This window comes from Equus asinus, chromosome 4 (assembly GCF_041296235.1).
Source record: "Equus asinus isolate D_3611 breed Donkey chromosome 4, EquAss-T2T_v2, whole genome shotgun sequence".
NCBI classification, from domain to species: domain Eukaryota; kingdom Metazoa; phylum Chordata; class Mammalia; order Perissodactyla; family Equidae; genus Equus; species Equus asinus.
Genome location: NC_091793.1, coordinates 24,004,155 through 24,030,315, shown reverse-complemented (window position 1 = coordinate 24,030,315; position 26,161 = coordinate 24,004,155). Strand labels below are relative to the sequence as shown.

General features: G+C 54.0%; 1 protein-coding gene across 2 annotated transcripts; it reads right to left on the bottom strand.

Moving 5' to 3' along the window:
* Positions 1-2,701: 2,701 nt before the first annotated feature.
* On the bottom strand, positions 2,702-24,797 carry LOC106837636 (cytokine receptor common subunit beta-like). 2 transcript variants are annotated; one of them, XM_070506932.1, is made up of 13 exons: positions 24,669-24,737; positions 19,214-19,297; positions 18,297-18,513; positions 17,165-17,288; positions 15,315-15,505; positions 12,327-12,462; positions 12,008-12,165; positions 8,549-8,688; positions 7,420-7,582; positions 6,411-6,501; positions 6,127-6,184; positions 5,166-5,269; positions 2,702-4,503 (listed from the first exon to the last, which is right to left on the bottom strand). In XM_070506932.1, exons 2-13 carry the CDS (start codon positions 19,232-19,234, stop codon positions 3,423-3,425), a joined length of 2,484 nt encoding a protein of 827 aa, XP_070363033.1. In that variant the 5' UTR covers positions 19,235-19,297; positions 24,669-24,737; the 3' UTR covers positions 2,702-3,422. The 2 variants fall into 2 exon arrangements, with proteins under 2 accessions (XP_070363033.1, XP_044636140.2); XM_044780205.2 differs by lacking the exon at positions 19,214-19,297 and having other exon boundaries at positions 24,669-24,797.
* Between the last annotated feature and the right edge of the window lie 1,364 nt (positions 24,798-26,161).

Genomic DNA, 26,161 nt, shown 5'->3' with positions numbered 1-26,161 from the left:
TTTTTGTAAGTGAGGAAACTAAGGCACAGAGAGGTTACGTAGCTTACCCCGGGTCAACCAGCGGGTGTGTGGCAGAGTCAGGATTCGAGCCCCGGCCCTGTGTTCAGAGCCTGCCCTCGAAAGCAAAGGCTTTCCCCTGAAGATCCACACATGGACGCGAGATGATCCACGTTGCTTGGAAAGACAGAAAAATCCATAAACGGAGCTGCTTCTGTGGTGGGGGGAGGTTGAGCCAGAGGTGCCCATGAAAAATATTTGTATTTCTCTGGGAGCTAAATAATAAGGATGCACGTTCTCAATCATTGAAGTCCCGAGAGACCTTGTATTTAGGACCACGTCTCCCTCACCTGTATGCCCCTGAGAACCTAGCCCAGAGCCATGCATGTAGCGGGTGATGATAAGGAAGTGTCACAGTGTGAGGCCTCCAGGAAGCCGTCCCTGAGATGGAGGGACATGCAGAGGACTTCCTGGGGATGAAAGGAAAGAGGAGAAAGCAAAGCTGGTAAGGAGGAACCGTCAGACCTTCCAGACCTGGCGAAACACTTGCAGCCCATGGGGAGCTCGAAGCAAAAATTGCCTGTTGGGAAGATCCCACGGTGGGCAGAAATGGCCAGGCCCTGGGGCCCTTGTGGGGTCAGCCATTGGCTGGGGGCGCCCTGAGAAGAAGGAAGGAGGCAAAGTTGGAGGGTGCCAGCAGCTGGCTGGCTGGTCCTTTCCTGAGGGGGGAGCTGAGGCGTGTCTGAGTCTTTCACATCCGTTCACCTACTAAAGGATGTCTTGGTGGCTTCCAATTTGGGCGATTAAGAATAAAGTGGCTATAAACATCTGTGTGCAGGTTTTTGTGTGGACATCAGTTTTCAACTCCTTTGGGCAAACACCAAGAAGTGAGGTTGCTGGATCATATGGTAGGAGTATGTTTAGTTTGTGAGAAACTGCCAAACCGTCTTCCAAAGTGGCTGCACCATTTTGCGTTCCCGCCCGCCATGAGTGAGCGTTCCTGCTGCTCCACGTCCTCGCCAGCACTTGGCGTTGTCGGTGTTCTGGATTTGGGCCATTCTGATAGGTGTGTAGCGGGGTCTCACTGCTGTTTTAGCTTGTCATTCCCTAATGACAGATGACGTGGGGCATCCTTTCGTGTGGCCGTTTACCATCTGCACAACTTCTTTTGTGAGGTGTCCGTTCAGCTCTTTTGTCCGTCTTTCAATTGGGTTGTCCGTTTTCTTGTTGTTGAATTAGAAGAGTTCTTTGAATATTTTGGATAATAGCCCTTTATCAGATGGGTCTTTTTCAAAGGTTTTCTCCCAGTCTGTGGCTTGTCTTCTCATACTCTTGACCATGTAAAGATCAAAATGGCGAGACACCATTTTGGTGGGAAATCGTTTTTCAGACAATATGGAACAAAGCGAAAAATGCACACCTTTTGACCTCGCGATTTTGTTTCTAGCATTATTTGGGAAACATGCCCTAAAATATAGGTACATGGATGTTTATTGCCACGTTGTTTGCCTTCCAGAAAAAGAAACCACGCGAAGGGCAACAATACGCTCCCTTCGTTACTGCCTGGGATGGAAGAGCCACGGCACGCCCATCTGGTGGGAGACTGTAGTCATTGAAAAGACAGACTATTGTGGAAAGATCTCCAAGATACAGTAACTGAAAAAAGCAAGGCCCAGAACAATCCGCTGAGTAGGATCACGTTTTGTAGAGGGGAGAGGGAAGTAGTCAATCTAAGCTCCCGTTTATAAATGCAACAGGAACACTTTTCGAGAACACACAGCAACCCACGAGAGGGCTTCCTCTGGGGAGGGGATGGAATTGAGACATCTTTATTCTACAAACTTTCAAATTGAAATTTTTATGTTTATGTGTTACCTTTGTAAATAAAGCCAATATTTTTTAAAGTGTATTAATGTATCAAAAGCAAGGAAAGTGAAAAAGAAGAAATAAAACAAAAAAGCAAATATCTATTTGCTATCACAAGAAAAGCAAGCAGCCATGAAGACAAGGATCCTCAGACTGGACTGGATGTTTTTGAGCACAGCTCTCGCCTGTTTTCAAGACACACCCCCTCAAAGACAGGACTCGAAAGTTGAAAATACCGGGATGGAAAAGATATACTTAGACAAATGCTAATGACAATAACAACAATAAAATGCAGGTGGTAGTGTTAATATCAGATTAAACAACATTTAGGGCCAAGAGTATTAAATAGGAGAAAGAAGGATATTTACAACAGCAAAAACTAGCAATCCTTGACGATATAATGATCACAAACCTTTTTAAACTGAACAGCACAGGGCAATCCGTAAGGCAAATCCTTATAAATATAAGAGAATTTGATAAAACCGAAATCCCAGTTGGCAAATTCAACACACTTGTCTCCTATTTGGCAGATCACTTAATAAAATAAATATTTGCAAGGAGTCATGGAGCTGGCCCGGTACAAGGCACACAGCAGACATTCGATAAATATTTGTGAATGAATGAGAGAAATTATGTAAGAGCTGACGGTTATCACCCCATTTTACAGATGAGAAAGCAGAGGCACAGAGAAGGTTAGGAAGTCACCAAAAGGTAGTAAGTAGCTGAGCTGGGGTTTGAACTCAGACTATCTCACTGTAGAATCAGGGTTGCTGCCCTCTTCTGTCTGCTGCCTCTGGAAACAACTTATATAAAACAATAATTAACAAGTGAGACTATACAGGTGACTATGTATATTTGTAAGTGTATAATATATAATATAACATAACACGTATGTAATACATAAAGAGAGATGATCCTTTCTTGCTTTCTTCTCTTATTCCTAGGGAATTTATATATAAAAGTGGATCTACTTAGCCACAGGGGAAACTTCAAAGAAATTCCAGAGTAGGAATTTTACATTTCCTGCCGCAATACAATAAAACTAAAAGTCAGCTATAAAAAGGTAACAAAGAATCAAAACTCTTGATTAGTTGCTCATAATTAATCTTAATTACGAGCAATCCCTGCCCACTACACAATAATTAGACAATGCAGATGTGGGCGATGAACGACAATAGCACCTGCATCATTCAAGAGATACTCAAGGGTCCAGCGTGAGTGGTGGGCAGAGGGAAAGTGCTGTGTTAGCGCTTTCTGCTACACAAGGGGGTCCTCAGGGTGCGGTCCCCGGATCACCACCATCGGCATCACCTGGGATGGCAGGAAGACAAACTCACAGATCTCACCCAGGGCCTACTGAATCAAAACCTTTGGGTTTCACAAGCTCTGCAGTGATGCTGGGGTGCGAGAAAGTTTGAGAACCGCTGCTCTCACCACTGTGGGCTCCTCTGGATATACAGAAAATTCCGGGGAAGGAGCCAAGGGGTGGAACAAGGAGAAAGGCAGGACCCAGAGGCTCAGCTGAGGCAGGGTACGGCCGCAACTCTCCAGGCCTGTTGTCACCCCCGGGTGATGGTGGGTCCAGCAGTGGCTTGATGCCTTTCCAGCAGTGACACCGGGTCCTTCACACTTGGCAGGGCCAGGGCATTGGGCCAGGGGATCTTAGTCGGAGGTCCCTCTTCCACGAGTGGAGGGCTTGCCTGGAGGGGGAGTGGGCGGGCACCAAAGCTGAAGGGGAGGCAGTAGTCGCCCACCTGCTGCAGGACCAGGAGGCCCTTGGGATGTGGGGAGACTGGGGCAGCATCTGCCCGGCGATCCCCCAGGCTCAGGACAGGGCTGCTGGTGGCAGGAGGAGTAGGACTGACCAGAGGGGACTTGGGGATCTGGCCTATGGTCGGGGGGAGCTCCACATAGCCCTCAAACTCTGGCTTCACGGGGGCCGGGGCTCCAGGGGGCCCACCAGCCAGTCCAGGACAGACACTGTGGTTCTGGTCTGAGGGGAGCCCCAGACGGGGAGCCTGGGAGACAGACGGGGCCCTTGTGGGTGGGGTGAAGGTCAGGTCGGCCGTGGTGACATAACGAAAGGCCATGCTGCTGTCTGCAGGACCCCCAGAGGCAGTGGGCAGAGCTGCGGGGCTGTCCTTTGGACCCTGACCGCCCACCATCAGCCCAGGTGCGGGAGGGACGGGGTCTGCCCCGGACTCCAAGGAGGGACTCCCCTCAGCCCCAGGGCTGGGCTTCTTCTCCAAATCCTGGGCCCGGCCCTGTCCCATCGCCTGGGACAGCGGGACCAGCTGCACCTGCCCGCCTGCCGGCAGACACAGGTACTCCAGGGACCCTGAAGGCAGCGGCTTCTGGCCCATGTCCATCTGTGGGGTCACCAGCAGGCCCATCATGTCAGGCAGGGAGCGGCTGTGGGGTGGCCCCAGGTAGGGAACACTGAAGTCGAAGCCAGAAACCTGGCTCTCAGGCCTGCCCGAGGGGGCAGCCAGGCCCGGCTGGGGGCTGCAGGGCCGTTCGGCTGGCAGGTCTGAGGGGGCGAGAGTCGTGTCAGGCTCAGATGGTGAGTCCTGGGCATCTTTAGGGTCCTTTGTGGTGACAGGTGACACCTCGCTGTGCCCACAGTCTATGGGGGACACCCTGTGGGAAGAACAGGTGAAGAGATGTGGGGACCATCCTGGGCAGACACCTCAGGCCCACTACAGGCTCGGGGTGGGGGCAGACACCCTGGCTCACAGGGAGCACAGGGCAGGGCGAGGACAGGGGCAGGCCCAGAGGGGATGCTGGACGTCCCTTCAGTGTCCCCATGGACCCCGCCTGCCAGCCCCCGTGCTCCTGCTCAGGGTGTCCTCTGCCAGGGTGACCCTCGCACCCTCTGCTCCTTGACAGCCCCGGCATCAGGGCCCCGGGCAGTGCGAGCCTGTGTTTGCTCGGTCATTCCCTCCTTCCTGCTTCCCTGGCATGCAGTCACCTCTCCTGAGGGTCAGTGGTGAGCTGGGGGCAGTGTGCTGATGCCATGAGGGTCGGCAGCCCCTCGGCCACCCCCAGAGGTCAAGGCAGGAGGGCAGGGAGAAGCCATCTGCTCCAGTCTCCCGCCTCAGGTCAAGTCTGAGGTCCCTCCCTGACCCGGGAATCAGGAGGTTCTTCCCGCTGTCCAGCTAGGGCACCTCTTGCTGTCGTGCACACCAGCCTCCAAGGATCTCTCCTCAGGGGCCACAGGCACGAGGCTGCCTCCTCTGAGCCCTCGATGTGCCTGATGGTGTCCCCCTTCCCCTCCAGGGATCCCACGCCCAGACACTCACCTCTCCAGCTCAGGGAAGTGGCCGCCCCACGGCCCCTGGGGTGGGGAGCTCCTGCTGCTGAGGGTCCACGTGCTGTCTGGGAGACGCAGCCCGGCACTCCCGTTCTGGGAAGAGAAAGGACATTGGTGTCTGTGGCTGTGGGGGCCTTTGAGAAACCAACGGTGGGGGGAGGGCCAGGGGGTGACAGAGGCCTCAGTGAGCCCCCAGACATGGGAGGAATCTCAGCCTGGTCAGGACCAGCCTGAGCCTGTGACACCAGGAAGGGGAGGCCAGAGAGGACTGGGACTTCCCTGGGTCCTCTGCATCCGAGGCGGGGGCCCCAGTTCCCTCGAGTCTGCTGATCTGGGTGATGCTGCCTCCACGCTCACCCTTCATTTCCCCACACTGGCCAGGGCCCCTCCAGGGGCAGAGCCGGCCACGCCTTCCTGACCGGAGGGCCACTTCACCCTCGCGTGGATGCCCACCCCGAGGTCATCGCAGCCACATATGGTGGCCCCAGCCTCACTGCCCAGCCCACTGCCCTTCCTGCAGGGCTCCTGTCTCCAGCCTCACATACCTTCTGCCTGCAGCAGCCTTTCCCACCTGGCACCACCCCGGACCCTCAGAGCTCAGCCCTGACATCCTGTCCTCCAGGAAGCCACGTGCCTCCACGACCCCGCCCATCCCCAGTAGAACTAGCTGCTCCCTGAGCCCACCCTGCACTCCTGTTGTCCCCGTGTACTCAGCTCTCCCCTGGTCCTCGGGAGCCCCGGGGGCAGGGCCCTTGGGCATCTGCAGGGCCCGGGACGGCAGGGATGAACTGGCAGGTGCTGGCCTGGCTCTTGCAGCTTCCCCGCCCCTTCCCTGGCTGCCCAGTCCCCAGCCCTCAAGCCCACAGGCAGGGGAGGAGGACCTGGCCTGGGGCAGGGGCCAGGTGCAGAGGAGCCCCGCCCACCCAGCCACCCTCCCAGGCAGCTCCTACCTGGAACAGGTGGCTCTTGCTGGGGTTGGGGATTTTCTCCTCCCACTTCTGGTTCAGCCTGGAAAGACAGTGGGGAGGTCACAGCCGCCAGAGGCCTGTGGGGCGCTGGGCCATGCTCATGCTCCCCAAGCTCAGAGGGGAAACTGAAGCTCAGGGAGAGGCTGGGATTTGTCCATGGCCCTCAGGGAGTGGATGGCAGGGCAGGGACAGGAGGGAGCCGGCTGTGGGTGCCTGGCAGCCCCTGGGGACCTGGGGACTGCACCCCCATCATGGAGTCCCCTTACCTGTAGCCATAGACGACGCAGAAGCGCAGGGCTGGGAGCAAGACGAGGGTGGCGAAGACCATGATGAGCGCCAGGACCCACACGGACAGCTCTTCCCGGCGGGAAGTGGGGAAAAGGAGCGTTAGCATCTCGGGAGGGAGAGGCTGGAGGCTCAGGAGGTGGATGCTCAGTGCCCTAACCCGGTCTGTGCAGGCTCAGGGGTCCCAAAGCTCAGGGTCTCAGGGGGGAGCAAAAGGGGCAGGAGGAGGGACACAAACAAGAAGAGGGTGTTGGTCTGCACCCCATGCAACGTTCAAGTGCTGGGGAGGGCACCGTGGGGAGAGCCTTTCCAGTAGCAGGATGTGCTGTGGGGAGGACAATAACTGCAGCCTATGACAATCATGGAGGACTTCCCCGGCTCTCCTTCCCCGGGGCCGGATGTCCAGCCCTCCTTTCCTCTTGACAGTGGCCCTCTCCCTGGGGCTTCTCCCATGTTCGGGCTGCCTGGGACTGGGGTGCTTGCTCCCCACCTCCTCCATCCTTTCCTCAGCCACCTCGGGGACCTAGTCCTGCCTTGTCTCCGGGTGGCCCCTGTGGGGAAATGTGAGGGAGAAACAAAAGCAGCCAGAGCAGGGAAGTGGGGAAGGTGAAGAAATCAGACCGGAACCTCTGGTCCCAGGCCTCAGTCTGCGGCTCCTGCTGTTTGCTGCCATGGCAACAGGAACTCAGGCTGAGAGGTCACTGGGTCAGTGGCTGCCATAACAGCGAATGAAACTGTGGGCCATATTATTAGAGGGCTAAGGTCTGGTCTGAGGGAGGAGTGATGGGGAAACCTGCTCTTCTCTGCCTCTCAGGACCTCACCTGAAGCCTGTGCTGCTCACCAGGCGTCCCTTTCCAATGACTAGTGACAGGTGGTAGGGAAGGATGCTTGGGTGGGGCCGGGTCACATCTCTGTGTCCGTATCACTCCTGTCCTCTGCCCAGCTGGGCTGCACCAGGGGTGGGGGGAGAGGTGGCCGGGGAGACCTACCCCACTCAGTGACCCAGGAGCACTCCTCACTCCACTCGCTCCAGATCCCATTGTAGCTCCCGGGGGTGGGCTTGACCCTCACTCTCGCCTGGTACTTGGTGGAGGGCTCCAGCCGTGGCAGGGACATGCTGTGGGCGTTCTGGAGCGACTCTGTCCTGCTGTCCTGTGGGTGCAGGTGTGTGAGCAGGCGGGCCGAGGTGAGGCAGCCTGCCTGGTGCACGAGGGCCCAGCAGCCAGCCCCTCCCGCCCCACACCCCAGCCTGGCTGCCAGCTGTCAGTCCCCAGCTGGAGCCGCAGCCCCATGTCACTCCCACCATGGAGGACCAGCCCAGCCCCACGGGGGACAGCACTGTCCAGGACTGGGCTGCATCTCCCGCAACGCACCCTGTGACACGTGACAACATTGAGGCCCAGAAACCCCGAGGAGTCACACATCCACCCACCTGGAGACCCCTCAACCTCCCAGCTCCTCCGGGGCAGCCTGCACACACTTGGCTCCCCAGGAAGCGATGCAGGGTGCCTGGACTCTGGGCTCTGAGAACGGGGCTCAGGAGCCCAGGCCCACTCCCAGCTCCACCACTGACCCACCCCTCCTGGCCTCAGTTTCCCACTTTCAGACTAAATGGCTGGGGCTGGCTGCCAGGTTTCTGATCTGGGCTCTGTGGAGCCCCAGGTTGTGGACACAGCCCCGAGGGCTGCCTGGTGGTGGGGGCAGGAGACGGAGCCCCTGCCGGGGCCCTGCCTGACTCCACAGAAGCTGCTCTGCTCTACCAGCTGCACGTCTGAGTCCAGGTGAGATTCCTCTGAAGAACTGTCCCCTTTATGACTTTGGCAAACCCTTCATGCAGCTGTCCCTCCGCCCTCCCCACCCTGGTGTCTATGCCCCCTTTGCAATTCTGAGTCGGCTGTGTTAGTTTTGGCCAAGTCACATGACCTCCGGGAGCCTCAGTTCCTTCACCAAGGGATGGGACGGTGACCTGCTGACCACCTGGGGTCATGACACCGAGTCCCAGTGGCTTCCTCTTGCAGGTCACCTGCTGGGAGCCAGGCACCTGGCAGGTGTCGCCCTCCTGCGTGTTGTCTCCCAGCCCCTTCCCACACCAGCCCCTCCCGGGGCCCAGGCCCTCACCTCCCATGAGGCTGTGTCTTTCTTGTACTGGACCTCGAAGGTGTGGCCTATGTGTTTGTACATCATTTCCTCCGCTTTCCAGAGCAGGACATAGCCGTCTGTGCTCCTGGTCACGTTGAGTGTCGGGGGCACCATCTGGACTGGAGGGAGGGACACTTTTAGGGAAGATTATTCCTAATATCCCTCCGATCGAACATTCCTTGTCTTCCATGCTGGTCACTGGTGCCACCTCCACTGGCCCAGGACCCTGGTCCCACCTGTCTCGGGGTCTCTGTGCCCCCAGTGGGGCGTCAGCATCTTTCCTCGGCTGGGCAGCCCTACCCCGGGAGGTATTGAGGTAAACTGCTGTCTGTTGGGCAGTGGCGCCGTGGCTGGGTTCCTGGTTACTTGTGGTAGTGGAAGTACCAAGTTTGGCCCTCTTGGGCCTTTTACTCTGAATTAACCTGGCGGATTTGGGGTCATCGCTCTGAGAGCGTCTCTCCCAGACACTTGCCTTTACGCCACCTTCAAAAGGAGAGAAGGCCGAGCACCTGGCCCCGGAAAGGACCTCTTTCCCCCATGGCTCCAGCCTGTCCTTGCTGCTGCCCACGTGGGTTTGCTGGGCACAGGACGGGCGCCTGTCCTCCTGAGACGGGACGCAGTGCAGACTCTCAGGAGGGAACTCAGAGGCACTCACTGAGGACATGTGTCCCCTCATTAGTCCTGGACACAGGTCAGGCTTTTCGGGTGGTCCTGTGTCCACTCCCCCTCAGGGTGACCCTCAGGACGTGCCATGATGAGAGGTTGTGGAAGCTGAACAGCAGCCCCTACGGAATCCGGGTCCTGCCGCCGGAGCTTGTTACCTTACACAGCAAAGTGGACCTTGTGATGGGGACATCATCCTGGATTATCCAGGTGGGCCCTCAACGTAATCACAGGGGTTCTGATTGAGGAACGCAGGAGGGAGGTCTGACTACAAAGAGAAGGCAGAGAGGCAGAAGCAGGAAGAGATTTGAAGATGCCACCGTGGCATCAGTGCTGTCGAGTCCATTCCGCTCCCACTGACCCTGTGGACAGCAGAGCGGAACCCTGCCCGGTCTTTCTGCGCCATCCTCTCAGCCTCCTGCACTGTATCAGATGATGTTCCGCTGCCACTCACAGGGTTTTCATGGCCAATTTTTTGGAAGTGGGGGCCAGGTCCTTCTTCCTAGACTGTCTTAGTCTGGAAACTCTGCTGAAACCTGTCCACCATGGGTGGCCCTGCTGGTATTTGAAATACTGGTGGCATAGCTTTCAGCATCACAGCAACACGCAGCCACCACAGTATGACCACCGACAGACGGGTGGTGTGGTCCCCTGACCGGAAATGAACCCGGGCCGTGGTGGTGAGCACTAAATCCTAACCACTTGACACCAGGGCCAGCTAGTGCAGCTCTAGAAGCTGGAAAAGGCCCAGAAATGGATTCTGCCCCAGGGCCCCCGAGGGCGTGCAGGCCTGCCAGCACCTTGACTTTAGCCCAACTGTGGTCTTCTTGCCTCCAGGACTGTCAGAGAAAGTGTGTGTTGTTTAAGCCACTATGTTTGTGGTCATTTGTTGCAGCAAGAACCGGAAACTAACACAGAAGCGGAAGATTCTAGCCAGGGCTCTGCACTTGCTGTGTGACTTCATCCAGTTGCCTCCCATCTCTGAGCCTCAGCTTCCTCCACTGTGAAACAAAGACCACGGTCACCATTGCTCTGCCGCCTCCCCTCAAGTCAGGTGTGAGGGTCACGGGAGAGAAGGGTGAATGTGAGTGGGCTAAGAGTGGGCTTTCTGCCCACTGACCAGCGGGCTGTCACGGGGACTGCTGGGCTCAGAGGGGAAGGAGCTTGTGCACCGGGTCCGACAGGACAGAGCGGCCTTCCTCCTCAGGGCTGGCCTCATTTGTCTCAGGTCGGAGCTCTCTCAGGCTTCAGGCCGTGCAGAAACAGAAAGACTTCCAGTTCTTTGCAGCAGGAAATGCTCCAGGATTTTTCCGGAAGGGTGAGGGGTGGCCAGGCAGGATCTCCGAATGGAGAAGGAGGCAGCCTCCAGAGTCAGACCTGGGCTCCAAGGCTGATCGCCTTCTTTCTCGTGTGACTGGAGCCCCCGTTTACGGGGACAGACACCGGGCATTAGCGAGGCCGCCAATCTAGGGGCGACCCGGAGACTCCAGCCTGGGTCTGTCCAGCAGACCCGCTGCCTGACCCAGTGCCCAGAGGCTCAGCCCTCACAATTAAAAGGACACAGCACGGAACACTCTGTAACATTAAAGTGCGACACAAGTGTAAGAGCTCTCTTCTCTTTGGGGTCTTCAACGGATGGCAGAGACAATAAGAACAATAATAATAATATCATATTTACCTACATTGTTATTTTTTTATCCCTGTTTTCCTTCAAAGGCCTCAAGAAGGAGAAACGCCTTCCTTCCATCCCCCTCGTCCCCACCGCCAGCCTCACCCCTCTCCTCCCCACCCCCATCCCAGGAAGACCCACGGCAGGTAGAAGAGCGAGGGAGGACCCTGGAGGAAGAGGGGGACAAAGAACAGAGAGCAGACAGCAGATGGGGGAAGGCCTGTACTTTCTGGAATGTTTGGACATTGGTCAACACACTTTGAGGGCCTACTGTCTGTCTTGCGCTGCTAACGTGGGCACAGGAAGAGAGCAGGACAGGGGAGGAGGTCTGTGACAGGGACTTCGGCTGCTGCTCTGTGCAGGATGGAAGGATTTGGAAGGTTTCGGGTAGAGGAGGGGCACAATTTGATAATGTGTTAAGAGAGTCCCACAGGCTGCTGGATTGGGAAGACGCTGAAGGGAAGGCTAGGAGGTAAGGGGGGGCTGGGAGGAGCCAGGGGTGAGGATCCGGGATCCAGAGAGATGGTGGCTTGTACCAAGGCGAGGTGGTAAACAGATGGGCCTATTCTAGGTGCATTTCAAAGGCACAGGTGGCAGAATTTGCTGGTGGACTGGACGTGGCATCTGAGAGAAAGCTGTGATCCCAAGGTCTCTGGCTTGGACAAGTGAAAAACAGACTCATCATTTAGAGAGATGGCGGGGAAAGCGGAACAGCAGACAGGACGGACAAGGGAGCGTCCACCTTGGAGCATAGGAGGGATGGAATGACCACAGACATCTGAGGGGTGACGTGCAGAGGGCAATTAGGACCAAGTGGGGGGGCTCAGAGGTCCAGACACTGCAGGCTGAGAAGAGAACACAGAGCAGAAGTAATGGGGGGAGTATTTTCAGAATTGTTCTGGCATGTTATCAACTGCATCACTTACGTATTTTCTGAGAACTTCAAATAATGATTAGAATGACTTCAGTTTGCATTGCTGGACTGCATTGTGTTAAAAGTGACGCACGTGGAGACTGGGCCGTGAGGAGCCCTGAGTTTACTTGGGTTACACAATAAGACAGAGCTGTCCCAAGACCCTCGCACAGAAGGCTGGGGGCAAACTCACTGTTCTCTGAGCTCTTGATAAATTTCTCTTCCTCCTTTGGCCGAACAGAGACGAGGTACTGGCTGTGGGTCCTGGGGTCGGGCACGGGGATCTGGCATCGGTGCAGGATGTAGGGGCTGCCGGGCTGGTCCTGCAGCACTGGGGAGCACTGCTCCTCCCTGAGGACCACAGCGGAGGTGAGGACGGGGGGAGGCGGGGACCACGGGGGAGATGAGACCTCGGCATGAGCTGAGGCTGCTGCTGGGGCCCCCAGACCCAGGAGGAGGCCTGGAGAGGGCACGGCCAGAGGAGGGGAGGGCACAGAGGAGGGGGCACTCACCCCGCGTCAGGGCTGGACCTGTAGAAGAGGGCGAAGGAGACCGAGCTGGCCACCTCGGTCCTCACTTCCCAGGAGCAGCTGAGCGCGGCGGCCCCGTCGAAGAAGCACTGGAGGTCCCGGGGCTGGGCCTTGTCCCCTGGGAGGGGAGACAGTCCCTCACTCACTCCCTCCTTCGCTCATGCCCGGCTCTCAGCGGCCACCATCAGACTCATCGCAGAGAGACCACGGGCCGTGGGGCCAAAGAGCCCAGGGCTTAAACGTCAGCCTGAACCTGCCGGCCGGGTGAGCACAGATCAGAGAGAATTCCGTGGACCTCCATACGCCTGTGTGAACGGGAGAGCGTCCACGTTCCAGGGTAGGGGTGTCACACAGCGACGCTGGTGTGTCTGCACGCGGTACAGCTTGCAGGACAACAGAGCTGCTCGCAAGGCCACTGTCACTATTATTGGGATTGTTCCCCGTCAGAACGTGTGTGGCACCCTGGGGCCCAGCAGTGAGTAAGCTGCAGCCACCGCCTCTGCAGGGTCACTGTGCGGATGGGGGCCGAGGAGAGTGACTCTAGACAGGTGGCACGGGAGGTCCGTGGAATCGCACAGTGTGGACCCCCTGACCCCTTCTGTCCGGGAGCTGTAATGAGCCCCTCCCCGCAGAGGGGCATTCACCCCAGCTCGACTCTGTTACCCGGCCAGGAGTCCCAGCAGACTTCCAGGCTCCACTGGCTGATTCACGGTATGTTCCAGAAGGCAATGCTCCCCCCATTCCTAAATTGTGCAGGTCTCCTCCACCATGAAGCCTTCCTTGGTTTCCAGACTGTAAGCTCCATGGGGACAAGGATGCTGCCCTGCTGCTCGGTGCTCTCTTGGCAAATGTAGATGCCCAGTGGTGGGACATCAGTGAATGAATGGATTCTCTTCCCTAACTATGCTTTGCTCCTCCATGTTCCCTTCATCGGGGCTGTACCTCATCCTCTCCCTCCAGGGTGAATCTTCACACTGCTTCATGGGCTCACTCATCCAGCCTGGCTCTCACTTCCCACCCTGGACCCATGTCCTTGTAGCCCTCGCCTCTCCGGGCTTCCTCGCTCATCGGACCATGGGACGCTCCCTCACTGGCTCCCACACTACCCTCTGGAGCAGGGGTGGGTAAATCACGGCCAAGGGACAAATCTGGCCCACAGCTTGTTGTGTGGCCTGAAGCTGAGGATGGATTTTTATATTTTGTCACAATTCTTTTTATCAGAAAAATATCTTGCCACGCGTCAAAACTAAATGAAATTCAAAATTGTGTGCAAACTAAAGTTTTATCAGAACACAGCTAACACGTTTACGTGTTTTCTACAGCTGCTCTCACGTTACAACGGCAGAGTTGAGGATTTGCAACTGAGACCATCTGGCTGCAAAGCCTAAAATTCTTCCGATCCAGCACCATACAGAAGTTAACTGATCTCTGGAGAGAGGGTGACCTCTAACCTCTTTGCAGGGCACAGAAGCATCTCCCCTCTCCTTCCTCCCGCTGTCCGGACTTCTTGACCCTGATGCTCCCGGGACACAGTTATTAGCGCTTTTCTAACCTGCCTCACCCTCCGGGCTCTCCCAGCCTTCGCACCCTCCGTTTCCTCTGCCGGGAGCACTCTTCCTGCTCTCTCCTCCCTCCACCCTTCAGCTCTCCCTGGGAAGCTCTTCATCTGGGAAGCCCGTCCTGAGCCCCCAAGGGCTCCTTGCCCCCTGCCCCTCAGCACGTGGCACACACCCGCCTTCAGTGAGCCATCACTCAAGAGGACACCTGGTGCTTCTGGCCTCTCCAGCCTGTACCTGAGCTCCAGCTGGAGCGTCCTCTTTCTCACCATCCAACACACATTTTGAGACATTGTTTGAAATGAACGCACCACGGCCTCGCCCATCCCCTCTTCCAGGCAACAGCTTCGTGCTGCCGGGATGAAGAAAGGCCGGAAACAGCGGCCGAGCCCCCTCCCCTCTGACACCTGCAAGGACAGCAGGGTGGCCCAGGGTGGCCCAGGGTTTGTGCCCTCCGGCGCTAAATTAAGACCTTCCTGGGTTTGAATCTCAGCTCTGCCACCAGCCGCTGAGAGGCTGTGGGTGTTCACTTCCCTCCCTCCGTCTCATCACCAGTCAAATAGCAACAACAATAGCAACTAATCTGGTATTGTTTTGAGGGTTCCGTGAGAACCAGCAGTGTCTCCTAAAGGCCAGGAACGTATGTGGTTTTTGCCGTGTCAACACATGTGGTTTTTGCCCCCGTCAACGTAACTTTTATATGACTCGTCTTTTTAATTTAGCCTCATTCTAAGAAATTGTTACCTTGAATGCAACAATTTGAAGAGTCGGTTATATTTCTTTCTAATTTATTGTCAAATAAAATCTAATTATATAAAATGATCACCGACACCCACTCAAGACCATTGGCTTTCATGGGCCGCTGTACACACGTGGCACACACATTGGGGCCACTCAGCGAGGGCCACCAGGGGGTGACCTCCGTCTCTGCAGTGCAGGAAGCACTTGGCACGTCTGACCCATCACTGTCAGGACTGCCCAGCGGGGGCACTCTGGAAAAGTCATGTCATCCCTCTGGGTCTCAAGTGCCTCATCTATACAATGGGTTGTTGTAGAGACTGGATGAAATCATGTTAATAGGAGAGTTTTCAGGATATAGTTTATGACTGCATAGGAAGGAATGTTCTGGAAGGGACGCCTTCAGTGCTGGCAGGCAGTGTCCTGGCAGGCGGTGGAGCAGCCAGGGTGAGGTGGGGCAGGCGCCTCTGACCAGGCCCCTCACGCTGTACCTGCTCCAACGCCCCCATCACAAGGAGACCACGTCCTCTTCCCCCAGGAGACCAAACCCAACCCCGAGCCAGGGTCTCCACCCCTGGAAGACGCTCGCTCCCTGGCCCGCCTCCTGCCATCCAGCCACCCGTAGGGCCCACTGTCCACACGGGGACCACCCCTGGCCAGGGCCCCCAGGCCTCACCATGCTGGGCCAGATTGATGTTGAGCTGGGCTCCCAGAGGCCTGTCTGGTCGGAATGAGAAGTAGTCTCTGTCAGCAAGGGCGAAAAACTTGTAGGGAATGACGCAACTTCTGGGCACACAGCTGAGACAAGAGTCATCTAACCAGGACGTGTCATCACTGAGACGGCAGGCCACTGGCTGTGGGGGGTCCCTGCCAGGAGAGGACACGGGTCAGCCTCAAGTGAAGAAGAATCAGTCGTTCACAGATGTTACTGAGTGTTACCACGTGCGAGAGTTTGTCCAGGGCCAGTGACCAAAACACACAGAAATCCCTGCCCCCGGAGCCACATCCTGGTGGAGGGAGACACACGGGACACGTGAATAAAATATGTCATGTTTCAAACAGAGAAAACCTAACGTCAACAGCACCGCGGGGAAGGGGGTGCTAGGGTGCAACTTGAAATGGGGGGGTCAGGGAGGGTGGCGTGAGCAGGCGACATGAGCCCTGGAGCATCCCACGGTGTAGGGTCGGGTACCGGGGTGAGCCAGCAAAAGAGCTCCGGAGGCTGGAGAGGCACGGGGCCCACCTGGGATGGGACGGTCCTACAGGTCGAGTGGAGAACACTGGGCTCACCTGTGCCAGGTGAGGCTGACGGGTCAAGTAAAGAAGACAGAGAATGACCTTCAGGTTCAGCCACACGAGGTCACAGGTGATCTTGACAGAGAAGCTGGCTGCCAGGGTAGGGGTGACATCCTTAATCAGAGTGGGCTCAGGGGAGGTACCTGGGAGAAGGCAGTGTAGTGTTGATGCAAAGGGAAGCAGAGGACAGGCCCGGCCGGAGGAGGGGGTCAAGAGGCACTAGGACCTGCAGCCCTGGGCAGCATCTGTAAGCCAGTCGGGGCCGTGGGCTCAGTGATTGGAGATGATCCCAGGGGAAGGCCCATCCACCACACAGGGAGAGTGGGCACCAGGGTGGCAGCAATGTCCTTGAGCAGCAAGACCAGATGGGACCCCAGCTGAGGCCTCAGAAGGGACAGGAACAGGAAATCCTACAGCCAGATCCAGGGAGGCAGGCCGATATGGGGGGCCCGGTGAACATGGAAGGAGCCCGGGAGCTTCTCCTTTGGGGGTGTCTGTGGTCTCAGGGCAGGAGGAGGAGTCACAGCAGAGGAGGGAAGGTGGAGCAGGGACTCAGGAGAGTGGAGAAGGAGCATGGAGGCCCCTGAGAGAGCAGGAGAGAGAGCTGAGGGGCGATGCTGGGGGTTTGAGGAGCCGGCTCTGGGGGGCGCCCTGTGACGCTGGCTGTTTAATGGTCTCTGTTATGGTGAGCGAGACTCTCCCCAAACCCGGAATGGTGTGAGGATTCCTCCCACACAGCATGTGCCCAGGAGACCACGTGAGGAGAGAGGAGCAGACCCACACCCTGGAGGTGGCCGGGCCTCGGGGAGACACAGAGCCCACCCGCAGGCCAGACACAGGGCACTGGTCCCGCTCAGCGGCTCGCCCACCGTGTGGCCGGGGGAGGGACCTCACCTCCAGGGCGTCAGCCTCCTCCTCTGTGAACTGGGCGGCACATCGCGGCCCTGCCTGTCTCACAATGACAGTGGATTGAGACACGCTCCGTGGGGCGGTTTCGTTAATTTGTGATGAAATAAGACTGTCACCATCACCATCATCAACCACATTAGTGTAGACGGCTTTTCCGGGAAACCCCGACATCAGACACCAGCACCTGGGCCTGGCAGGCCGCCCGCCGGAGGAGGAGCTCCCAGGCGGTGCCTCCCCTCCTCTGTTCTCTGCCCCCCACCCAGCACAGCCCCACATGGTGGGGCCCCTCCCTGCCCTCGGGCCCCCGGGGGTGTTGCTCACTCATTCAGCCTGCGGTGCAGAGTCACGTTGATGAACCGCTGGGCGTCCTGCGTGTCCGCCCACCTGCAGACGATGCGGCTGGTGTAGTCGTTGTGGCAGCTCAGGGTCTGCAGCGGGATGGTCCCTGACCAGGGGGACACAGGAAGGGGTCACACTTCTCCCTTCCAGGTGTCCTTGCCACCACCCTTCCCTGCCCCTCCCGGGCGCCTGGCACTGGGGGGTCTCCCAGAGTCCTGTCAAGGCTCCTGGCAGCGAGGCAGAGAACCCAGGGGCCCTGGGCGGGGCCGGGGGCTTTGTGTGTGTGAGGGTCCTGATTGCGGACCCTCCTGTCTGGAGAGAAACAGAATATTCTGGTCGATCACAGAGCGTTCCCTGAGCCCCAGCTGCATCCTGCTCCTGGACCAGGTCTCCGTCCCACCCCAGGACGGGACGTGCGTCAGGCACAGGCCCTGCCCGGACCCTCGGGGCAGCCTGGGAAGAGAGGCACAAAAGCCCCTCTAAGAGGCAGCGTGGCGGAGCCCTTCCCTGGACCTCCCCACCCAGGTCTCCTGGCCAGCTGCCGGGCCTGATGGTGGGAGAAGGGACTGTGGCTCCCGCGGTCATCAGAGAAGCCAAGTTCTCTGGGAGCCCCCGGGGAGGAGGGTTCGCGGGCCTCGGGAGCCCAAGGAGCGTCCCAGCTGGGCCTCCAGGCAGGAGGAGGATGCTGGAGCCAAAGCAGGGAGAGACCCCCAGACCAAGGATCCCCCAGGAGCAAAGGCGCAGAGATGGGAGCCGGTCAAGGTCGTCGTCAGAGCAGCAGAGTGTCTGGTGGGGGAGGAGGGGCAGAGAAAAGACTGGAACCGCTGGCCTGGAGGTTAGAGGCCTTGAATGCCACACTGAGAAATGTGGGCAGAGAAGGGATGCAAGTGGAGATGGAGTTTACAGGAGGCCAGAGAGGAATGAGCAGGAGTGTGGGAGGAGGAAGAGGGAGACGCCAGGGAAGATCAGAGAGAGAGAAGAAACGAGGCAAGGGAGGGCGGAGGGAGGGGGGAGGGAGGGAAGATGGGAGCTGCTGGGGTGTGGGAGCTTCCTCAGGACAGGGGCCCAGCAGTGGGGAGGGGGACAGAGAAGCAGAGGGAGCATTCAGGCTCACCTTGGGCCCCTGCCATGCTGAGCCCCCAGCACAGAGCCAGCAGGGCGACGGGGAGCAGCCGCCGGGTCAGCGCCATGTCTGTGTCAGCTTCAGATGAATAGGGGGCTGGCACCGGTGGGTTCTGGCTGTGGGTGGGGTTGAGGGTCCTCGCTGTCCCGGAGGCCAGGCCTATCTCAGCAGCTCTTGTCCTCCACCCACTGCTGTTCTCCCCCAGGGACTGGAGAAAGAGATGGGACAGGCTGAGGCCCCCACCGTTCTCTTCTGCATGAACATGACTGGGGTGAGGGGGTGAGGGGGTGAAGGCCTTGACGGGAGGGGAGTAGGAGGCCTGGCCCCCGGCCCTGCTGTTGACCCCGCTGGGACCCTGGATGAGGGCCTCCTCCTGTGGACCCAGGTGGTCCCTTCAGCCGCAGCTTTCTACCAGTCACCCCGGTGTTGGTGTGAGTGCTGCGTGTTCGAAGAGTCAGCTGCGGGGTTGACACGTGTGTTTTGGGTGGGTGGGCTTTGGGGATCCAGCTCCTTCACACGGAGCCTTTCGTCTCCTAGGTCTCGAGGATACACAAGCACAGCCTGGGCCCCACTCAGCCAACACCATGACTCCGTGTGCTTGCTCCCCCTCCCACGTCGCCCGGGCGCTCCCTCTCCCCTGCAGGAGGCTGAGCTGCTGGCCTTCCCTGATCTGTTACAAGCAGAGCAGAGTCAGGCGTCTCAGCTTCTCTTCTTCCTCAAAATTTCTGAAACCTACAAAACTCACACCCGCACCCAGGCTCTGGGACAACCACGTGGGGACCAGCTGCCCCACGAGGGCTCCTGTAAACCCTGGGGGAGCTGGAGCTGGTCCCTGACCCAGAGACTCTGTCTGGCTTCCTTCTCCTGGGAGCCTCTGTCCGACAGTGGGAATACTGTCCTTCCCTTACCAGCCGGGTCTGTGATTGCATCCCAGTTTTCCAGAATTCGATTAATAATTTCTTGTTTAGCAATACATTTCTTTAAAGGCAGCCCTTTAAGGAAAAACCAGGGAAAGATTAACAAAGAATTCGGCACAGCAGTTATCTCCTGCCTGGGAAAGGAGGTAGGAAGGAGGACGTGATGGAGATGGGGTTTGCAAGGAGGAAGCAGGGTTTCCGGGTACAGAAATTGATAAGTATCTGTCCTCAACGCCCTCCCACCTCTGTCTCTCCATCTTGGCAAACCACAACTTTGTGGCTGACTCCAACTCTCCACTTAGCTGTCCCTGCACACCCGAAATAAACCACATCAACTGGTCTCGCTTTAAATCCTTGACAGTGATCCAGACGTGTTGCCAGACCCCCCACCCGACGCTGCCCTGGTCCAGTTGCTCTTCCCATCTCCTGGGAGGTGGTTTCACACCTGCTCCTCTCCCCTTACACCTCCAGTTCCACTGCACCCATTCTCACTCTCAGCCTCCACCTGCTTTCTCCCTCCCTGGGAAAACTCATCAGAAAGCCCCACAGGCTCTCATCACCAGCATCTGCAGACGTCTCATGACCCACACACTCTGTGCCCTTGCCTGTTGCCACCAATGGACTCTCCATCCTCCTGTCCAAAGCCACCCCCCCAACTACTGCACAGGATCCACCCATGCTTGCCTCCTCAAGGACACAGCTCCAGAAATCCCCCCTCCTTCTCTCTCCGATAGCATCAGTTTGGGCCTCTCTACTGGATTACTTCCATCAGCTTACACCAGTGCTGTAATTTCTTCCATCTTTAAAAAACACTTTTTCTTGGTCCCACTTTCTCCCGCCATCTTGCACCTTATTTCTCTTCCCATCTTTTCAGTAAACTCCCTCAGAGTTGTCTGCATTCAGCATCCCCAAGCCCCATCCACCCGTTCTGTCTACTCTGACCAGGATCTCGCCCATGCCAACAACCACTTCCTTCCATCCCTACTGGCAACCCGTTGGTCCAAGTCATCATCATATCTCATCTGGAATTGTGGGAAAGCCTCCTAACAGATTTTCCTGTTCTCATCCTCACCTCCCCTCACCATCTATTCACAAGACGGAAGCCATAAACAGATGTCAATCCTCTGATAAAAACTAGGCACTGATTCTCCCATTACAGGGAGCATACAAGCAGAGTCCTTCCAATGGCTTACAAAATCTGCCCCCTATTTCTTCTTTGTCTCCTTTCCTGCTGTTCCCCTCCTAGGTCACTGTGCTCCAGCCCTACTGGCCTCCTGAGCGTTCCTCAAACGCTCCAGGCATGCTCTTCCCTTAGAGCCTTTGCTCTGGCTGTTCCCTCTGACTGGGGCATTCTTCCCTTCAATATCCATGTGCCTAATTGCCTCACCTCCTTCAATTCTTTGCTCAGTGAGACATACCTCGACCCTCCTCCTGCCTCCTCCAAACCCTGGTGTTCCTTACCCAGTAGAGCACACATTATTTTCTAACACACTATACAACACTTATTTTTTGTGTTTGCTGTTTCTCCCTCTCCGTTAGCTCCATTTCTTTCCATCATCTTTCTCTCCCCACATGTTCCAGAAGGGCAAACATTTTTTGTCTTCTCTTTTCACTGATGCATCTCATTACTTAGAACAATTCTCAGTGCATATTTGTGGGAGGAATACATTTCTTAACATGAGTGATGCGTAGCCACATGTTCATTTTATTATTTTTCTGAAATGGTAACTGTAAGCTTTTGTACTCTTCTGTATGTACAAAGTAAGATGTATAACTTAAAAAAAATTAGAAAAAAATGAAAGAACTTGCTAACTAATGAGTAGCAAGTAGTTAAACTGTTGAAAACCAGTGATAAAAGGAAAATCTTCAAGGCAGCCAGAGAAAAAAGACATTACATACATAGTAACAAAAGTAAGGCTGATAGCCGACTTCTTATCAAAATCTATGACAACCACAGGACAATGGAAGGAAATATTAAAGGTACTAGTGGAAAAAAAACCCTGCCAACCTAGAATTCTATATCCAGTGAAAATATCTTTTGACAACAAAGGTGAAATGAAGACATTTCAGACAAACCAAGGCTGAGGGAATCATTGCCAACAGACCTACACTATGAGAAATGTTAAAGGAAGCTCTTTAGGATGAGGCAAAATGATTCTAGATGGAAATGTGAATCTACATAAAGAGATAGAGCACCAAAAATGATTATGGGTAAATATAAACTATTTTTTCTCCTTTTTAATTTAAAAGATCATTGATTATTTAAAGCAAAAATCACAGCAAGGCATCATAGGGCTTATAATATTATGGAAGTAAAAATGTGACAGCAATAGCTCAGAGGCAAAAGGAGGAAGTGGAAATATTCTGATGTAAATTCTTACATTACATGTGAAATCGTAAAATATAATTTGAAGCTAAACTATGATAAATTATAGCTGCCCATTGAACACGTACAGCAGGGTTTCTCTATTGTGGAGGGCTGTCCTGTGCATTGCAGGATGCTTACTATCATCTGTGACCTCTGCCCACTGGATGCCAGTAGCATTCCATTCTTCTGCCAGTTGTGACAACCAAAAATCTGTCCAGACATTACTAAATGTCCCCTAAGGGGCAAAATCGCTTCAGTTGAGAAATACTATTTTAGAGCAGTTACTAAAAAAATTTTTTTAAATAAAGCAAGCCAATAAAGGAGATAAAATATAACCCTAAAAGAAGTTCAATTAAAGCCAAAGAATGCAAGAAAAGAGGAAGAAAGGAATAAAATACATATAGGACAAGTAGAAGAAAAACAGCAAGATGATAGCCTTAAAAACAACCATAGCTATGACAATTATAAGTGTAAATGGCACAAACACTACAATTAAAAGGCACAGATTATGAGACTGGATATACAGATTTAGACAAACAAGACCCAACAAAATGATGTCTTTAAGAAACCACTTCAAAGTCACAGAAAGGTTAAAAGTACAGTGATAGGAAAAGCTATACCATGATACTATGCAAATACTGATTATAAGAAAGCTGGTGTGGCTTTATTAATATCAACGTACAGCAGAACAAAGATTGTTATCTGGGACAAAGATGGACATTTCATAATGCAAAAGGGGTCAGTTCATCAAGAAAACATAACAAACTAAAATAAGTATGTACTTCACAAGGGAGCTTCAAGGACATGAAGCAAAAATTGAAAAAAGTGAAATGAGAAATACACAAATCTAGAATTATAGATGGATATTTCTACAGTCCTCTCTCAGTAATTGGTGAAACAGTTGCTAAGAATAGAAAAGACTAAAACAATACTATCAACCAACTGGACCTAATTGACATTTGTGGAATATTCACCAGCAACAACAGAATAAACAATCTTCTCAAGTCCACGTGGTCATTCATCAAGATATATTATATTCTATGTCAGGAAACAAGACTAAATAGATTTAAAAGAGTTGAAATCATATATAGTGTCTTCTGTTCAAATTAGAGGTCACTAACAATTATAGATAAATACCTGGAAAATCCCAAAATATTTGGAAAATAGATTTTCCTAAATAAGCCTTGGGACAAAGAAAAAGTCACAAGAAACATCAGAAATATTTTGAACTGAAAAAAGTGAAAAGGGACGCAGCAGAAACAGTATTTAGAGAAAAATTTTATGCTTTAATTGATTATCTCAGAGAAGAAGAAAGGTATAAAACTGATGATCTAAACTGCCAACTTAAGATGCAAGAAAAAAAGAATAAATTAAACACAAATAAGTAAAAGGAGGAAATAATTAAAATAAGAGAAGTCAATGAAATAGAAAACAAGAATAATTAGAGAAAATTCAAATGCTATTTTCTTTTTTCAATCAATGAAATTTATAAACCTCTAGCCAGGCTAATCAAGAAAAAAAAAAAAGAGAGTGAGAAGACACAAATTACCAGTATCAGGAAAGAAGCAGGCATCACTACAGATTCTACAGACATTAAAGTGATAATAAGAAAATATTACAAGCAACTTTATGCCCATGTTTTTGTCAACTTAGATAAAATGGAAAAAATTCTTAAAAGACACAAATTGTCAAAACTAACTCAAGAAGTATTAGAAATTTTGGATAAGCCTGTATCTGTTTAAAATGTTGACTTTATAATTAAAAACCTTCTCACAAAGAAAATGCCACACCCAGGTGGCTTCACCAATGAGTGCTAATGAATAATACGAATTCTACACAAACTTGGAGGTGGGAACACTTCCCAACTCATTTTATGAGGCCGTTAATACCCTTATAGCAAAGACACTACAAGAAAAAAAAATTACAGATCAATATTGCTCATGAATGTAGACATAAAAATCCATGACAAAATATTATCAAGTTGAATCGAACAATATATAAGGAAGATAAGACAATTGGATAATGTGGGGTTTACACCAGATAGGCAAAGTTGGTCTGACATTTGAAAATCAGTCAATGTGATTTAGCACATTAACAGACTAAAGGAGAAAAAGCAAATGATTATCTCAATATACACAGAAAAAGCACTTGACGAAATTCAACACCCATCTATGATACAAGAAAAACGAAACACCTGCCAGTAAAGTAGGAATACGAAAGCATTTATTCAGCCCAATAAAAGACATCTATGAAAAAGCTACAACTGCTTTCCCCCAAAGATCAGTAAGAAGGCAAGAATGTCCACTCTCACCACTGCTATTCAACATTTGCTGGAGGTCTCAGCCAACGCAATCAGTCAAGAAAAAGAAGTAAAATGCATGCCTATTGGTAAGGAAGAAATAAAACTGCCTCTATTCACAGATGATACTCATGTACACAGAAAACCTTAAAGAACCTACCCAAAAAAGCTATTAGAACCAAGTGAATTTAGCAGAGTTAGAGGGTGCAAGGTCAATATACAATGTTTGGGGGGAAAAGAATGATTGGTGCTCAAGGACAGTCAATGCCCTTGGACAAGGTCATCTGGGCAAGAGACAACCCTTCTTAGCTCCTAAGTTGAGCTTACCGAGCCACACTGAGCTTTGAGTCTGAATGGAGCAGATCTCCAGGTACCACCTTCTGCATCCCTCTTCCTCTGCCCCCACACCCCTCATGTGTACTCACGTACCTCCACACACACAAACATACACCTTTAAAGCCGTGTGTCAGGGACTGTCAGGTCTAATACCCTATCCTAAAGATAGGGAGATAGAAGCCCAAAGTGGAGGGGGAACATTCTCACTGTCACAACATCTCAGTGGCAAACCAGGGGACAGCACAGATATCTGAGTCCAGAGCTCTGTCCTCCACCCCCTAGTTCCAATGCCTGGCTGAGTGGCCAAGCCCTAACCTCCCCAGACCCTGGAGCTCCCCTGCCCACTCAACCCCAGGCCCTCCCTGGCCCTTCCATCCCAGGCTGCCCACGCGGCCCCCCCTCCCCGCCCCACCCGTAGCCTGCCCCCGAAAGCCGGGCCATACCTCTCTGCGCTGGACAGACCAGCCTGCTGCTGGAGTCTCCCGGGGGCAGAGCGCCTCTCACGCTTCCTATTTATGCTGACGTCGTTAGGAAACGGAGGGGCAGAAAGAGGAAGCGACGCTGGCCCAGGCCTGTTTCTGTGCAAGTGACTCTTCGCAAGATTGCCCAGCTTCCCAGAATCGTGGACAGCAAGATAGCCACTTTTTTCTAAGCCTCACTGACTTTGTAATGTTGTGCTTGTACCCCACTTTGTCTCCCTGTGAACTCCTACGCACCCTCTAACTGTCAGCTCAATGCAAAGTTCCTCCATGCAGCCTTCCCGGACGCCCCCAGGGGGATGCAGGGGGAGGTGGCTGCAACGACCAGAGCAGGTGAGAGCCCAGAGCCAGACGGACCTGGGCTAGACTCCCCCTCCCCTACTGCTCGCAGCGTGAGTGCTATGGACTGAATTGTGTCTCCCCAAAATTCACATGTTGAAACCCTAACCGCTAGTGCAACTGTGTTGGAGACAGGGCCTTATGGAGATAAGATTAAACGAGGTCATAAAGCTGGGGTCCTGATGCAATAGAATTAGCGTCCTTATAAGAAGAGGCATCAGAACGTCCTTTCTCTCTCAAGGTCTCTCACTCTCTCTCCACCGTGAGCGGACACGGTGAGAAGGCGGCCAGCCATCTACATGCCAGGAAGAGAGCTCTCACCAGGAATGGAATTGGCTGGCACCTTGATGTGGGACTTCTGGCCCCAGGACCATGAGACAGGTGGTCTGTTGTCTGAGCCACCCCGTCTGTGGTATGTCGTTACGGCAGCCCATGCAGACTGACACGGCGACCCTATGCAAACACCCACCTGTAACTGCTCCGAGCCCCAGCATCTTCACCTGTTACTTGAAGATGCTCATCTACAAACCTCAAAGGGGTTTTGAAGGGATCAGAGGAGATGATGCCCGGCACGCGCTAATCCTCAATTGGCGTGAGCTGAAAGTGCTTTTATCCCCCTTAGTTCCTCTTTTCCCCTGCACCTTCCCACACTGTCCTATGGTCCAGTTTCCATGTCTGCCCTCCAACCTGGCTAACGGCTCTTTCTTTGATTGTCCACACCTGGCCTGGCACAGAGGTGCCACCTGGGACTGCGTGTGGAATGAATAATCGAACAAGTGAACAAATGAATGAATAAACGAATGAGTGACTCCTTGAGGACAGTGACTCCGGAGCTCATGCCTTCTCCCTTCTCTCTCTGGTTCTGTCCAGCCGGGCACAGGACCGGGCACACCAATGGGGGAGCCTCACTTGGTGATACAAGCTGGGTGCAGTGTGTAGACCACAGGGATGGGCAAGGAGTTCTGATGCTCAGAATTCCTACACTGGTGTCTCGTCTTTTCCTGCCTTTTTCCTGGGATGGGAGAAGGGCAGAGAGGAGGGGAGGGAAAGAGTGGGAAACCGTTGGCAATCTCTCCTGTTGGTTCTTTGATTACCTCCTGCCAGCGAAGGTACACCTG

What these genes read in the sequence shown, in the direction of transcription:
- LOC106837636 (XM_070506932.1), bottom strand. Translation starts at nt 19,234, where the DNA reads ATGCAATCACAGACCCGGCTG. An exon ending in TGCAATCACAGACCCGGCTG is followed by an intron (nt 18,514 to 19,213) that starts GTAAGGGAAGGA and finishes CTCTTTCTCCAG; the next exon opens with TCCCTGGGGGAGAACAGCAG. An exon ending in CATCAATCTGGCCCAGCATG is followed by an intron (nt 12,463 to 15,314) that starts GTGAGGCCTGGG and finishes CTCCCCTCCCAG; the next exon opens with GGGACAAGGCCCAGCCCCGG.